Here is a 17,365-nt window from a genome sequence, read left to right as displayed (position 1 = left end):
TATCTCTGCACCAACGATTCGCTTGCTCATAAGCCAGGTGTTTTAGTAATGGCATTGCTTGTTCTGTATTCCCAAAAACTCTGGTAGCTGTTTGAATAAGCCTATCTACAAATTCAGCATAAGGTTCATTAGCTCCTTGTATTACCTTAGATAATTGACCTTGTAAACCTCCATGTCCTTGTAAAGTCTTCCATGCCTCAATTGCATCTGCAGCAATTTGTGCGTATACGCCAGGATCATATGCAATTTGTTGCTGCTGATCCTCATAAGGTCCCTTTCCTAACAACATATCTAGATTTCTCTGAGGATAACCAGCTGCTGCATTTCGCCTAGCCGTCTCCTTGCAAAATTCCTCATTGGCAACCTTCCATAACAGGTATTGTCCTCCATTTAGCGCAGCTTTACACATATTAGCCCAATCTGCTGGCGTCATGTTCAAGTTGTTAATGGATTCGACCATGCTTACAGTGAAGGGTGCTTGAGGACCATAGGTTGTTACAGCCTCTTTTAGCTGCTTCACTGTTTTGAAATTTAAAACTTGGTAAAATCGCTGCCCTCCTGCCTCAAATACAGGGCATGTTAATATTTGAGATCTTGTCTCAGGATCCCAACTATCAACTGCGGGGGTTGGGGACCTCCCAGCATATGGAGGTGGCCTTGTTAGTTGGACACTTACGTCCTCTGGTGATAGAAAGGTGTTCGTAGCAGTCTCCTGTTGTAACTTTCCCCCTGATGGCTTTTTCTGTTTTACACTTTCTTTCTCTGTCTGACTAGCTTGAGAGGCCTTCTCTTTTACTTGAATCTTTTCCTCTGTCTGACTAACTTGAGAGACCTTCTCTTTTACTTGAATCATTATGTCTTCTTCTTCCTCTACCATTGTCTGAACTGAAGGCTTTGAACTAAGCGAACAAGATATGAACGTCCACAATGGCAATGTGCCAACTGGCAGAGTCCCTGGGCTTTTCTTTTCTATTCTTTTTAAATCTTCACCATGATGGTTCCATTGTGATATATTTAACAACTCCTCCTTAAAAAGCCATGGGCTACATTTTTGTATTGTATCAACGTATGCCCTGATTGTTCTTGATTTTACTGAGATGCCTCCTTCCTCTAACAATTTACTTAACACTCTTTCAGTTTGTTTTTTACTAATTTCTGATCCCGTATTTCTACTATAATACAACCCAACAAGATAACGCCTAACAAAACTGAAACTGAGTGAAACAAAATTGGAACAACACAAAATCATTATAATAGCCTCCTGAAATGTCCATCCGTCCTTTCTCCCTATCTGTTCCTCAGATGTGAGCGGTTTTTCTTCCATCTTACACATCTCCAGGGACAGGCAACTTAAAACAAAAGTGAAACAAAATAACAAAAGAAGAATCTTAAAATGGCTACCCATCCTCTCGCCCTGCCCTCAGGGGCGAGCAGTTCACTTACCCTCAGTCGCTCCCCGTGCGAGCCACCAAATGCCGCAGCACAATGTCTCATAACATTGTGAAGATGAAATGGGAAAATTAGTTAAGTAAAATTAAAAAGTCTATCCAGTGCCTGTTGCACAGTTATTTTGATTCTGTAACAGGGATTATAATATAAACACACAATAATGTCTGGAGCAACATGTGAGAGAATTAGACCTACTGCAGTATACTTTTAAAGGTTATGTGGATGGCTAGGAATAGTAGAGATTTAACTCCAAGTATAAGGTGCTGTTATTTAAGGTGGCTTTTGCTGGGACTATGAGAAGAGTTAAGTGAACCCAGGTCTAGGGGGAAGGAACTGATGGTAAAGGGGGGGGGGGTGCAAATTCACTCAATACAACTCAGATGGGCATAGAAAGTTTTTTTGTTTTAGTCTTTAGCAGACCTATCTTCTTTGTGAGCACCCTTTCCCCCCACCATTCTTTGCATGAAAATTGCTGAAAATGTAGTGAGAACTAACCAGATGTCCTGTTTGTTCAGACCTTTACCTGAAAATGTAAACATTTCCTTTAAATAATTCTTAGGTCTCTTGAATAAGAATGTCCAGTCCCTTAACTTCTTCCTCCCTTGCTTCTCTCATCAAGATAGCATCCAGTGTTTGTGGTAGTTGAGTGTGGATTTCTTTGATTGCATCCCATAGAGTTGAGGCATGCGACTGGCTAGAATCTGCTCTCTTTTGTTCACCTTAACCCTACATAACCTGCTGACCCCTGATGATTAGGCCCAAGGCTGGAATAATTCATAGGCTGGTCTGTCTGCCATTTTAGAGTATGGGAGTGTTTAGGCTTTATATCATCTCCCCTAGAATATAAACTCTTGTTGAGGCTATAGGGTCTTCTGTCTAGCTTGCTACTCCAGGGGCCTGGGTTTATTCTCAGTTTGGGGACCTATTCCCCATAATGACTAGCAGGCATTGGCCTCTCAACTCACTATTTATGCCACATGACACCAAGGAGACTAATCTTTCCTAACCACATATTTATGCTGTCTCAGTGAGGCTGGGCAATCCCACATGGGTGTAGAGCCTCTGCACTGCCATATTCCTCTCTCCCACATGAATTTAGGGTCCTTTTATGATAATCTTTACTTATTACTCCCTTTCTGGGCCAAAATGAGAGGACAATTGAGACACAGATCTTTATTACTCTTTTCTTCTTTCTGCCATCCCCAGGGTTGAAAAGTGGTAGTTTATCCTTTTACTTTCATTTTATTTGTGCTTCTGAAATTACCCATGGAAAAGGTACAGTTTTTATTTCATTACAAATTTGTCCTAACCCAATACTTTTACTAGATATGAATTAGTAGAAATTTGAAATAAAGTTGCATGTATGCGTGTGCACGCACTGAAGATTAAACCCAGGGCCTTGCACATGCTAGGCAAGTGTTCTACCACTGAATTACATACCTAGTCCTTTATAAATTTTGTTTTGAAACAGGGGCTTGCTAAGTTGCCCAGGCTGGTCTTGAACTTGCAATCCTCTTTACTTAGCCTCCTGAGCAGCTGGTATAACAGGTATGTGCCACTGGAAGCAGCTGAAAGTCCTTTTAAAAACATTATTGGAGTAAATAGACATAAAACAGTACTGTCAAACTGCTATCCATAAGTCTCTAAACACCTACTTTCAATTTCTCTATTAATCTATCATGGACCAATAACAAACAGTATGCAGACTGGGCTGTTTACCATGGCCACCTCTTTGGTTCCTGCCAGGCCTTAGTGGTGGACTGCAACAGCATCTCTGAATCCAAGGAAAGATTATGAACATTGGGCCTCTTGACTTGGCCCTTAAGATGTGGATGGAAACTAAAGGAATTTGGAAAATACACTTCACCAGGCCCATGATCTGTCTTGCAAGGCTGTTCTTATGCTGAAGACTCTCATTTTTTAGCACCTTGCATATTACTTTTCTTTTGTACTTCTACTGTAATAAATTCTAATATGCCCACAGCAGACAGCTGTCTTGGGTAGACTAACTGTGGAGGTCATGAGCTTAGAAAGGCAAGGAGAAGAGCACATTGATAAATTTTAGACTTACCTTTGTTATGCTAATCCTCATAAAGAATGGGGGGAAATGCTGAGTTCTGTTACTAAACCCTGATTTTTGCAGTTAGATTTTATTGCCTCAGTAAAAGCTAAAATTATTTTCTTTTCAAATAGCCCCACTCTCTCATTTTGTCTCCTTTTGCAATTAGGAAAGTAAATGTTAAGAAAATCACTCTTGGGCTGGGGTATATCTCAGTGGTAATGTATATACATAAGCATGTGCAAGACCCTGGGTTCAAGCCCCAGCATCAAAAGAAAAAAACTAAAAAAGAAAGAAAAAGAAAATTATCATCTTCATATTTAATGATAGTGAGGTAGTAAAAGTGATAAGGTTTTAAAAAGTTCTTTCTTTACAGGAACTACAGTTAAAAACAGAACAGGAAGAAAGTCTAAAACCGAAAGTTGAGGACTTTGATGCATTTCACTTGAAAAGGAGAAAAGGTTCTTTTGGAAGTATAGACCAACTCCAGGTTTGTCATTTCTATTTAGTGTTTCTAGTTTCTGTTCAATTTTTTTTTTTTTTTTTTGGTATGGGGATGATTTGAACTCAGGAGCACTTAACCACTGAGCTACATCCTCAGCCCTTTTTTGTATTTTATGTAGAGACAGCAACTCACTGAGTTGCTCAAGGCCTCTCTAAGTTGCTGAGCTAGCTTTGAACTCTTGATTCTCCTACCTCAGTCTCCTGAGCCACTGGGATTACAGGCATGCACCACTGTGCCCGGCTCTATTCAATTTTGATGATTATATAAATAGTGGCAAAAAGTAGTGGACTGTGAGTAAATCTTCAAATTCTAGGGGTTTTTGCCACTTGGGTGGGTGCAAAATTTCTAATATTTCTTCTGAAATTTCTGTTATTAAAATTATTTTCTCATTCAGAAATGTACTATATTCTTACTTCAGTAGAATGGGGTTTATTTGAATTTTGTGGAAGGTGAACATGAAATCCATGTTCACTAGATTTATTCCCCTATAATCAGGTATATTTCTAAAACTCAGAGCTTTCCTTTTAACAATACTAAATTGTATGAATAGTATATGTAATATATAAAGAACTATTATTTTAGTGCCATATTTTAAAAATAAACAATCATTGTCCATAAGTTAACTTCGAAGTTCAAAGAAACTGAAAATTTTATTTAAGAAAAATAATGTACTTTAGAATTATAATTATACTCAAAATGCAAATATGTCCTTCTTAATTTTGAAAAAATTATTCTCTTTTCCTAAATTTTATGTATTTTTTAATATTTATTTTTTAGTTATAGGTGGACACAATATCTTTATTTTATTTGTATGTGGTGCTGGGGATCGAACCCAGTGTCTCACGCATGGTAGGCAAGTACTCTACCTCTCTGAACCACAGACCCAACCCTGTTTTGTTTTAATAGTGCTATTTAGGGCATGGATGTATTCCCCCGTGCTTCCTTTTCATCCAGAAATGTCTTCAATCATAATCTTTTTGGTTTTTCTCTTATTGGATGGAGCTTACAAAGGATTTTTTTTACTCATCTTTTAAATTTATTATGGTGGAGATATATATATATATATATATATATATATATATATATACACACATATACACATATACACACATATATACGTGTATATTCATATATATATACCTCTGCAATAGAGAAAGATTCCTAGTGTGGATTTTTTTGTTTTTGGTGGTACTGGGGATTGAACCCGGGGGCAGTTTACCACTGAGCTATATCCCCAGCCCTTTCTTTAAATTTTATTTTGAGACAGGGTCTAAGTTGCTGAGTCTGGCCTCAAACTTGTGATTCACCTGCTTTAGCCTTTCAAGTCACTGGAATTTCAGGAGTGCACCACCACACCCACCTCCCAGTGTGTTCTTAATATAAGTAAAGGATTTTGTCTGCCCTTTCTTTTTTAGGCTAAAATATCCCGGACTTTTTAAGATGTCTGGAGAATAAATTTTAATTTCTTATAAAACAATACAGCAACATGTTAACTAGAACCACTTACTTCTTCGCGAACATGAGTTACTGACAGCCTTCAGTGTGCATTTCAGAGGTTTCAGCAATCTGAAATTACATTATTATCCTATGATTTTTATGGAAAAAGGAAAAAATAAATGATAACATTATCTTTGTAATTTCAATCTAGAAATTGGATGAACAAAAGAAATGGTTAGATGAAGAAGTAGAGAAAGTTCTGAACCAACGCCAAGTATTAGAAGAGCTAGAAGAAGACTTAAAGAAATGGGAAGCCATAGTTTCTAAGAAGGAGGCCCTACTACAGGAAAAGAGCCTCCTGGAAAATAAGAAGTTGAGATCTAGTCAGGTATTCTATTTAATTTGTTTTTCTGGTTTTAGGATTCTTTTTCTCTAAGAGGTAAATCATACCATTGTAAAGTTGGAAACCAAAATAAATTATTCTTATTTTCAGTGTAGTTTGCTACTACTTATCCAAATGACCTTCACCAAAATATGTTGCAATTTTGGAGTAAAATGTTCAATGTTATTTGAAAATCTGATTTATCATTAACTTTTTTATTGTAGTAAAATAATACTAAACATGAAATTTACCATTTTAACCACTTTTAAGTATACAGTTCAGTGGTATTAATTACATCTTCAATGTTGTAGGACCATCATCACTATTTCCAAAATTTAATTCCCCCAAACAGCAGTTCTGTAACCATTAAGTTCACCTCCTTCCAGTCCCTGGTAATCTCTATTAGTAGCTTTAGTGGATGTTTTAAATAAAACATACCATTTGATAAGTTTGATAGCGAACTTTAATAATTTGGAAAAATAGTATTGAAATCTCTAGTTGCTACTACTACCCAATTAGGGTTTTGCAAGTTTCCTATAGAAGAAAGATTTTGTATAATGAAGATTTATTTACTTTTTTAATTTATAAAGATTTTGAGGACCTTTATAAAAACTTTTCCTGCAGGACTTGGATTTTATAAGCTAGTTAAGTAGTTTTATTAATGAATTTGCCTCCGTTTCAACTTTGAATGAGTGCAGGACCAGAAATATTTTTTTTTTTTTACCTACTGATACATATTTTTAACAATAGCATTTTAAAATGAAAGTGGCTTGCCCAGACCTAAAGAAGACCTATTAACTTTACCTCCAGTTAGTTTTGGGTCTGGGTTCAGTCTACACACTCACTCATGAAACAGACTTCCTCTATTAGACTTCCTTTCAGTGATTATCTAGGCCAGTAGGATATGAGTTATTGGTGGTGTTTAACCTCTCCACATTGATATAAGAGGTTAGTAATGGGGACCTATACTTACCTCTGCTTAGTGCTCCATTTCCCAGTCTATGTTGGAATAGCTTTTAGCCTCAGGCCACTCAACACAAGATTAGGGTGGCTCTTGCAGCCAGCCTGCTTGTTTGTACTATATCCAAGTAACTTGCTAAACCAGGCTTTCAGGGTCAAATTGTAAAATGTATTCCTCCAAACATGAAAATAATAGGGAAAGATTAACAAATTAAAATCTCAGGTGAGTAATGGAAGAAAATTACCTGGCTTTTTATGATATGTTCTGTATCACAAAAGAGAAGGGAAATTTAAAAAGGAGAAAGGAAAATATTTTCCCTAAAGTAAGTTTACTTCACAAATGAAAACATCTATTTTCTGTTTTCAGTGAGATGTAATATTTAGGAAGCAAGAACATTCTGAGATAAGTAGGAAGTATAATAAATGAAAGCCACAATAAAGTAAAACAAAAATTTTAAAATTTGTTTTAATGAAACAGAAGAGAAGCTTGTGACTGTTAGTCTGTTGCATTGTTTTCTGAACAAAAGCAATAAAAATATTACATCTTTTCCAGTGCTTGAGAAGTAGTTATAAGAGTTGATTATAGTGACTGGGGTTGTAGCTCAATGGTAGAGAGTTTGCCTAGCATGTGTGAGGCACTGAGTTCAATCCTTAGCACCACATAAAAATAATAAAATAAAGGTATTGCGTTCATCTACAACTAAAAAAAGATATATTAAAAAAGAAAAGACTTAATTATATGCATTTCAGACAATGAACATGATGGACTGTACACATACATATTACCCCACTAAAATGACAGAAAGGAAATATATGCACATTATACACAAATTTAATTCAAAATAGATCATCCAGTACTGGCAGGATTGTAAAATGGTGCAGGTACTTTGGATAACCATCTTGTAGTTCCTCAGAAGGTTAAACATTAGAGGTAATATGTGACCCAGAAATTCCACTCCTAGGTATATAAATGAAAGCATATATCCATATATAATCTCAAATGTAAATGTTCATATCAACATCATTCATAACAGCTAAAAATGAAAACAATACAGATGTTCATCATCTGCTGAATGTATAAACAATCTGTGATCTATTCATACAATGGATTATTATTTGACAACTTACAGTAATTAATTAGTGATGCCAGCTACAACATGAATGAACCTTAAAAACACACTGTGAGAACCCTAAAGAAAGAAATCAAAGAAGACCTTGGATAGTCAGAATTAATATTATCAAAATGACCATACTACCAAAAGCACTATACAGATTTAATGCAATTCCAATCAACATCCCAATGACATTTCTCATAGAAATAGAAAGAGCAATCATGAAATTCATCTGGAAAAATAAGAGACCCAGAATAGCTAAAGCAGTCCTTAATAGGAAGAGTGAAGTAGTTGGCATCATTATACCAGACCTTAAATTATACTACAGAGCAATAGTAACAAAAACAGCATGGTAATGGCGCAAAAATAGACTGATCAATGGTACAGAATAGAGGACACAGAGACTAACCCACAAAATTACAATGATCTTTTATTAGACAATGGTGCCAAGAATATACATTAGAGAAAAGATAGCCTCTTCAACAAATGGTGCTGGGAAAACTGGAAATCCATATGCAACAAAATGATATTAAACCCATCTCTCTCACCATGCACAAAACTCAAAAAGGATCAAGGACTTAGGAACACAACCAGCGACCCTGTGTCTAATAGAAGAAAATGTAGGCCCTAATCTCTATCATGTGGGATTAGGCCCCAGCTTCCTTAATAAGACTCCTTTGGCGCAAGAATTAAAATCAAGAATCAATAAATGGGATGAACTCAAACTAAAAAGTTTCTTCTCAGCAGAAGAAACAATCTGTGAGATGAATAGAGAGCCTACATCTTGGGAGCAAATATTTTACCCCTCACACATCAGATAGAGCACTAATCCCTAGGGTATATAAAGAACTTAAAAAGCTAAGCACTAAAAAACCAAATAAGCCAATAAATAAATGGGCCAACAACCTGAACTTCTCAGAAGATGATATACAATCAATCAACAAATATATGAAAAAATGTTCATCATTGCTAGCAATTGCAAATCAAAACTACTCTAAAATTTCATCTCACTCCAGTCAGAATACCAGCTATTATGAATACAAACAACAGTAAGTGTTGGTGAGGATGTGGGGAAAAGATACACTCATACACTGCTGGTGGGACTGCAAATTGGTGAAGCCAATATGGAAAGCAATATGGAGATTTCTTGGAAAATTGTGAATGGAACCACATTTGACCCAGCTATCCCTCTTCTGGGTCTATACCCAAAGGACTTAAAAACAGAATACCACAGGGACATAGCCACATCAATGTATTTTATAGCAGCACAAGTCACAATAGCTAAACTGTGGAACCAACCTAGGTGCCCTTCATCAGATGAATGGATAAAAAAAAATGTGGCATATATACACAATGGAATATTACTTAGCATTAAAAGAGAATAAAATCATGGCATTTGCAGGTAAATGGATGGAGTTAGGGAAGATAATGCTAAGTGAAGTTAACCAATCCCAAAAAACCAAATGCTGAATGTTTTCTCTGATATAAGGAGGCTGATTCATAGTGGGGTTAAGGGAGGAGGAGCATGGGAGGAATAGATGAGCTCTAGTTAGGATAGAGGGATGGGAGGGGAAGGGAGGGGGTATGGAGTTAGAAATGGTGGTGGAATGTGATGGAGATCATCCAAAGTACATGTATAAAGTCACAAATTGGTGTGAATATATGTTGTATACAACAAGAAATATGAAAAATTGTGCTGTATTTGTGTAATAAGAATTGTAATGCATTCCACTGTCTTATAAAACAATTAATTAAAAAAACACACTATGAGTGAAATACACCTGTCATAATAGACCACCATTGTATAATATCATTTATATCAATTATCCAGTATAGGTAATTCCATAGAGATAGAAAGCAGAATAGTGCTGGGGCTGGGGATGTGGCTCAAGCAGTAGCGCACTTTCCTGGCACGTGCAGGGCGCTGGGTTCATCCTCAGCACCACATAAAAATATGTTGTGTCCACCAAAAACTAAAAAATATTTAAAAATTCTCTCTCTCTCTCTCTCTCTCTCTCTCTCTCTCTCTCTCTCTCTCTAAAAAAAAAAAGGTCTGGGCTGGGGATGTGGCTCAAGCGGTAGCGCGCTCGCCTGGCATGCATGCGGCCCGGGTTCGATGCTCAGCACCACATACAAACAAAGATGTTGTGCCCGCCGATAACTAAAAAATAAATATTAAAAAAAAAAAGAGAAAGAGACCCTGTTTCTAAATAAAAAAAAAAAAGTAGAATAGTGGTTGCCTAGGTTGGTAAGGGACTAGGGAGGAAATGGAATAACTACTAATGGGTATGGAGTTTGTTTTCGAGGAGATGATGAAAATTTTTAAAAATTGATTATGGTTGCAAAACTGCATTTACTAAAACCAATTTATACACATTAAATTGATGAGAATAGTATGGCGTGAATTATATCTCATTAAAGCTGATATTCAGAAGAAAGCTGTAAAGAAAGTAGAGGAGTACCAGAGAACAAGAATTAAAAAAAGAAGTCTGTTAGATGCAAAGCAGATAGATGAGTGGTTACTGTCTTAGTAGAACAGAAGACTGGAGTACATAGAGAGAGGAGCACAAATGAGGGCCAAGCCTTTAGCTTTTTAAAAAATATCAACTGTATTGGAATGTAATTCACATATAACATCAAATGAATGGGCTGAGATTTTCACAAGGCTGAAGTGAGGCATAGGCTAGAAACAGTATATTGAAGGAACGTATTCTTTTTTGCCCTGGGACAATATGATTTATTTTCTGAAGATTGAACCAGGCCCAGCAAAGGGTCAGGATCAATTAGAATACTCAAAACAGGGAACAAATGCAAGTCTACATATGAATTCTGAGACATGCATTTCCTGACCCTCACTGGAATGCTGGTAGTATACTTCCCAGTGGGAGATCAGGAGGATAAAGGCCCCAGACAAATTGTTTCTGGACAAAAGGGGTCTGAAAAGATTTCCTGATAAGTTTGATCAAATGAAGAGTGTAGAAAGGAATTTTATACTTTTATTGAAGAAGAATTAGTTGTAAGGTACAAAAAATTATATAAAATGGAAGTATGATCATTTTAATATTAGTTCAGCTGTGAACTAATAGCCATGAGGTCATAATCAAGTTAATGATAGTCACAAAGTCATAAAAGGTAATCAAATATTGATTTAACTCAGAACTGTAATATAACTTACATTGGGAAAATGGAGGTGGAGAAGAAGTAAAGAAGAGGAGGTGTAAGAGTACTAAATCCCATAATATACAGACAGTAGGCAATATCTAAAATTAATGTTATTTAGAAATATGGACATAAACATAAACAATTGTTGAAGGAGGCTGTTTCTGGGGAGTGGGCCACAGGTAAAAGGTTGAGACAAAGGACTACTTTTTCAAAATGATAAATTTTTTCATAGTATATACATGTGTATATTATAAACCATATGGCAGCAGTATGTATGTGTTTACATATGTATCTATATCTGTATGTGTACATATATATATATATATATATATATATATAAATTACTGTGATAAAAATATTTCACAAGTTATCTTGAATTAATCTATAATAAACATCTCCATAAATCTGACCAGATTTCTCCATATTTTCTGATCAGAATAAAATAAGAATAAAAACAATTGTACGTTACCCATACATCAAATCTCAACCTCTAGGAAATTGTAGCAATTCTACAATATAAGAAGCTAAGAAAGGGCTGGGGTTGTGGCTCAGCGGTAGAGCGCTCGCCTAACACGTGTGAGGCCCTGGGTTCGATCCTCAGCACTATATAAAAATAAACAAAATAAAGGTATTGTGTCCAACTAAAAAATAAATAATAAAAAAAAGAAACTAAGAAAGAATAAAGTTCAATTAAGAAAATAATAAAAAAGGAAAAACACTAGCCAAGGTATTCTTGGTAGTAAATTCATTTTTTTTTTTTTTTAAGGCATTCAACTTAAGATTGACTCTCCAAAAAAAAAAAAACCCATGGGAGAAAATAATAATGTGAAAGCTAAAAATGCGTTCATTAAGTAATTTCTCTGTTTTTCCTACTTTATAAGTAGTGTGGATTTCTGGTAACTGTTTTTGGGATATCTGGGGGTTGTGTCTTTTTAGGCCTTAAACACAGATAGTTTGAAAATATCAAGTCGCTTGAATTTGTTGGACCAAGAGTTGTGTGAAAAGAGTATTCAACTCCAGAGCAGCTCAGCTGAGGAGAAAATAAGGATTTCAGAACAAGTTCAAGCCCTCCAGAAAGAAAAGGATCAGCTCCAGAGTGGAAGAAACATTGTGGATGAAAAAGTTAAAAATGGTAGAGTGCTATCACCCGACGTAAGTCAGTATTCTTTGGAACTGGAAGTGCTGTATGATGATGAATGACTTGGGTGATTTCCTTGTTCTCTTACAATCATAAAAATGATAAATCTGGTAAACATTGCTTTCTTGAGACTTTGTCAGCTTTAATGAGTTCATCTGGCATCTGTCTGGCACCATAAATCATGCTTGACTAGAGACAGATGTTCTTATATAGTGTTCCATGAATGTGTCCCTTCCTGCCATTGCCAGGCATTAGGAAATTAATATTGTCCTTGAGTGTGACCTTTTCAGCTGGGGTTTTTCATCTGAAATCACAGAACAAAGAATATGATTTGAGGGACTCTTTTCTCAGTTGTTCCAAGAAGGGCACCTGCCTTCTCTCTATGAATGTAAATGATAGTAGGACCTTAAGGGTTAATTCTTACAGATATGTTAATAATGAATCCCACTATTAGGGAAGTAATTAATCCAACTTTATATATATATATATATATATATATATATATATATATATATATATAATTATAATGCATCAATAAAAAATTTTAAAAATAAAAATAAATAAAAACAAAGGTTAATTTTTTCCATGGAAGCTTGGTTGAGAAAGGACTGATGTTTGAGAGCATATTCTACACTATGTCTGAACACATAGAGAAATTCAAATCCTAGTAAAATATCTTTTGTTATAGTTTTTATTTAGGAGAACATATGACTCCTCTCACCTCCATTTTTAAGAACTATATAAAGATGATTCATTCATTGGCTATCAAATTGTCAAAGACTATGTATTTTATTATCTTTTTTTTCATAGTATGGTGAGAATTGAACCCTATCACTTGACTACATCCCCAGTTGTTTTTTTATTTTTTATTTTGAGACAGGGCCTCACTAAGGCTGGCTTCAAACTTGTGACTTGAAAATATCAAGTCTTGCCTCAGTCTCTCAAATAGCTAGGATTATAGGCATGTGCCACCACATCCAGCCAGACTAACATCTTTTTAAAAATTTTTATTTCAGTTGATATGATCCCTGTACCTTACTTTATTGGACAGAGGTGAATTTTTGAGCCTGATTTTCACTGCAGTTGTTTTTATATATATATATTTATATATAGATGGACACAATATCTTTATTATTATTTATTTTTATGTGGTGCTGAGGATCAAACCCAGGGCTCCACGAGTGCAAGGCAAGCGCTTTACCACTGAGCTACAACCTCAGCCCTGCAATTGTTTTTTTTTTTTTTTTTTAATATTTTTTTAGTTGTAGATGACATGATAACTTTTTTATTTATTTATTTTTATGTGATGCTGAGGATCAAAACCAGTGCCTCACATATGCTAGGTGAACACTCTACCACTGAGCCACAACACCAATCATCTGCAATTACTTGTTATTTATGTCCTGTCATTATCAAAGCAAGAGAAAATTATATTAAGTTGCTGGAAATTACATGCTTTTTTTTAAAGAACTTGTTTTAATAATAGCATCATGTAGTATTCCTAGAACACCTTTTTTTTTTTTTTAGAGAGAGAATTTTTTTTTAATATTTATTTTTCAGTTTTCGGCGGACACAACATCTTCATTTTGTATGTGGTGCTGAGGATAGAACCCGGGCCGCACGCATGCCAGGCGAGCGCGCTACCGCTTGAGCCACATCCCCAGCTCCAATTACATGCTTTGTTGACTTTTGTCATGTTTTAGATTGGAGGCAAGAAAGAGGAAGTAAGGGGACTAGTAAAGAAGAAACAAGAGAAAGGGCAGCATGAAATTAGACTATTATTCACTGAATTGATGCAAGTAATTAAAACTAACTTGATTGGAGGAATATTATCTACTTCTACTGCCCTGTTTTATAACTTACCTTAGGTAGCTATGCAGAGGCTCACAGAACCTAGCTGTCCTAAGCAGTTAAATTGGAGCCCTACATTTGAAAGTGTGAGAGCAAAGTATGCAGAAAACATTAAGTATTTAAGGAATTTTGCTGATCCACGACTGCTAGTGGGCCCATGAAGGAAATAAGAAAAGTAGAAAGTATCATGCTTCCCTTGCGAAATTCATAAAGAGATAGAAATGTAAGAAAAATTCTCCAGAGGTGGAAATCTAAGAAATGTTAAAACTCCAAAGAACATAAAAAAAGCATGTTACGGATAACGTAGTTAAGCTATCCTCATTACATTATTTATGCAAAGCAGTGCAGTGATGGTTTGTGAGAAGATGGAGTAAGGCAGTCTTGGTGGATTTTGAGCTGGATTATAAAAAAACATGACATGGGCTGGGGCTGTAGCTCGGTGGTAGAGCACTTGCCTAGCACATGTGAGGCACTGGGTTTGATCCTCAGTACCTGGTAAAAATAAATAAACAAACTAAGGTATTGTGTCCACCTACAACTTAAAAAACAAACAAAAAAAACATGACATGTACTATGAGATATAAGACAGAAGTCCAGTTTAGACAGAACATTGTTAAATAAGACACAGTGATGAGAATAAGCAAATTATGTTTGGAGAAGAGTAGAGGTCCCTTATCAAGAAACATTAAGGCTTCTATTTCATGTGAAGTTCTGAAACAAAACTATTTATGGATCTGTGGTGAAAATATAGCACCAAACATAATACCTGATTAGCAGCTATTCTAGATTAGTTTGAGGGAGTGATGAGCCTCCCACAATTGTTAGGGTTCCATTTAGTCTTGAGAACTCCTGTATACTTTTCCTTTGCATGGTTGTTCTCCTTAGTTTAGCTCTGAAGTTGGCTCTGCTCTTACCACTATTTGAAAATCAAGATTAATATTCCCAAATAGATTTGCCAGTAGGAGATGACTAGAAACATGAGATTTTTAAAGTAACACAAGACCAGTAAAATCTAGGTGGAATGATTTGCTATCTTGATGTCTTTAAACTTACTTAAAATTATTTTCTCTTTCCACAATAAATTAAAATGTTTTTTCTAATTGTATTACTTTACTAATAGATCACTGTATTAATAGAGGATTACCTAACAATTTACTAAGGACAGATCACTTCCTTTTTTTTTTTTTTTTTGAAATTCAGAAACTAAAATTTTAAAAAAAGAATATTTGAACTCTAGGTTTCTGTTTTATTTGATGCATATTTATTTTTCTCATATTCTTATTTACAAATGAATAAATAAATATTATATTTATTCTACATGAATCCACTGTGCAATTATTAAATCAGTATAATTAGCATTTACATCTCAAATATTATAATATCTCTTCCTCTAGTTATTTTCAAATGGATAATAAATTATTGTAGGCTAAGTATCATACTGTGATCTAAGGAAACTTACAACTAATTCCTATATCTAACTGTATTTTGGTATCTGTTAGTCAACTCTCCTACTTACCCTTCCTAGCATACAGTGACAGGTACAGTATGATCTATTTCTGTATGATCAGTTTTTAGTTTCCACAAATGAATGTTAATGTTCAATATTTTTCTTTCTGTGTTTTGCGTATTTAATAGTCATCTGGTTCCATCCATGTTGCTGCAGATGGCAGGATAAACTCCAGTTTTCTTTCTTTATGGTAGCAAGGATTGAACTCAGGAGCACTTAACCACTGAACCCCAGCCCCGAGCCCTTTTTAAAAAAATATCTGATTTAGAGATAGGGTCTTGCTAAGTTGTTAGAGCTGGCTTTGAACTTGAGATCCTCCTGCCTCAGCCCCGTGAGCTGCTGGGATTACAGGCAGGCACCACCACGCCTGGCAACTCCAGTTCTCTCTCTCTTTTTTTTTGGGGGGGGGGGGGGTTGAAGGATATTTATTTATTTATTTGAAACTCCAGTTTTCTAATAGTACAGAGCTATTTGTTGCCTACTAAGTAAGTGGGATCCAGGAAGAAAATATAAGAATTATTATGTTTATTTCATCTTTTAAACATTCAATTTCATGTTTTATGTGTAGAACATTTGTTGATTTATAGAGAAAGATACATATATCAGTGCTTACTCAAAAGTTTTTGTTAGCTTTTTGTTTTATTTTCTGCTGATAGGGATGTGTAATCCAGAATGTTTGCAGACCACTACTTTAGGTCCTTGTTGCTTGTCTCTGAACTAGCAGCAACAGCATCACATGGGGGAGCCTCTTTGAAGTACTGATCCTCAGGCCACACCCAAATCTGCTGAATCAGAGTTTGAATTGTAACAGAGTTCTTGTTGTTCATTAAAGTTTGAAAAGCAATGTACTTTGTAAAGCACAGTTAACTTTTTAGTAATTTGTGGTTTGTGTTGTGGTAAATTTTTCATCCCAGAAGAGTTTCCCATGGTCATTTATCTTGTCAACCAACCTACATCTTTGCTAAATTAGAGAAAACCACCACTTATAAGCTGTGGGCTCAGTAGAGTGGGCTATCCTCACATCTCTGAAGTTATACTACTTTATATTAGCTCTGTATTTTCTTAACTTAGTTCCCAAACCAGAAACTAAATTTATACTAAATTGTCCACAGCTATGTATACAGGCAAACTCTTAACATTTGGTAAAATATAATCACAGTATAAATTTAAAAGTCCAATATATTCTTTGGATAATTCACTCTTAGAATTGAACTATGTTTTATGCCTAGAACATTCGTTTAATTTATAGAGAAAGATACATATTTCAGTGCTTACTCAAAAGTTTCATTATTTGGGCTGGGGCTATAGCTCAGTGGTAGAGTGCCTGCCTAGCAAGCATGAGGCACTGGGTTCGATCCTCAGCACCACATAAAAATAAACAAATAAAATAAAGGCATTCTGTCCATCTACAACTACAAAAAAAAAAAAAACATTTTAAAAAAGTTTCATTATTTAAAGTTTTTTTTTCATCTTAAAAAGGTGAATAAATATATTTGTTCCTTTTGGAGCAATTATGAAATCATTGAATTCCTGATGGTTAGTGATTACAAAGAGAAAGAGAATATTGAAAATATTTTTCCAGAAGAGTTTATAAAATGGGTTTTAAAAATAAGTATTATCCAACCTCCCACTAGACTATGTTATTACATACCTGTTTCTTGAATTTCCTAAAATGAAGTTCCAGAAGTCACTCTATCCTTTGGTAGACCGGAAATATTCACATTATTTTCCTTTGTCATGCTGAGGGGTAGAGTAGGAAAAAACAGCCAAAGACATATGAAAATATAATTTTTCCTCTTCATT

The 17,365-nt window shown here is 35.2% G+C and overlaps 1 protein-coding gene across 8 annotated transcripts in view; it reads left to right on the top strand.

Annotated features, from left to right (window-relative positions):
* Positions 1-17,365, top strand: part of Kif27 (kinesin family member 27) — a 90,247-nt gene that overhangs the window by 59,084 nt on the left and 13,798 nt on the right. For 5 of the 8 annotated variants that reach the window (XM_046462430.1, XM_058585005.1, XM_058585003.1 and 2 more), the window contains 3 exons: positions 3,885-3,998; positions 5,662-5,838; positions 12,003-12,218. In XM_046462430.1, the coding sequence (XP_046318386.1) occupies positions 3,885-3,998; positions 5,662-5,838; positions 12,003-12,218 (507 nt within the window). The remainder of the gene's footprint in view (positions 1-3,884; positions 3,999-5,661; positions 5,839-12,002; positions 12,219-17,365) is intronic. The other 3 variants (XM_058585006.1, XM_058585008.1, XM_058585004.1) reach the window with 2 other exon arrangements.

Source organism: Marmota monax, unplaced genomic scaffold, assembly GCF_021218885.2.
Source record: "Marmota monax isolate L192 unplaced genomic scaffold, Marmota_monax_Labrador192_F-V1.1 WCK01_AAM20220418_F8-fsc00336, whole genome shotgun sequence".
NCBI lineage: Eukaryota > Metazoa > Chordata > Mammalia > Rodentia > Sciuridae > Marmota > Marmota monax.
Note: the sequence above shows the minus strand (reverse complement) of the source record. Positions and strands in the feature narration are given on the sequence as shown.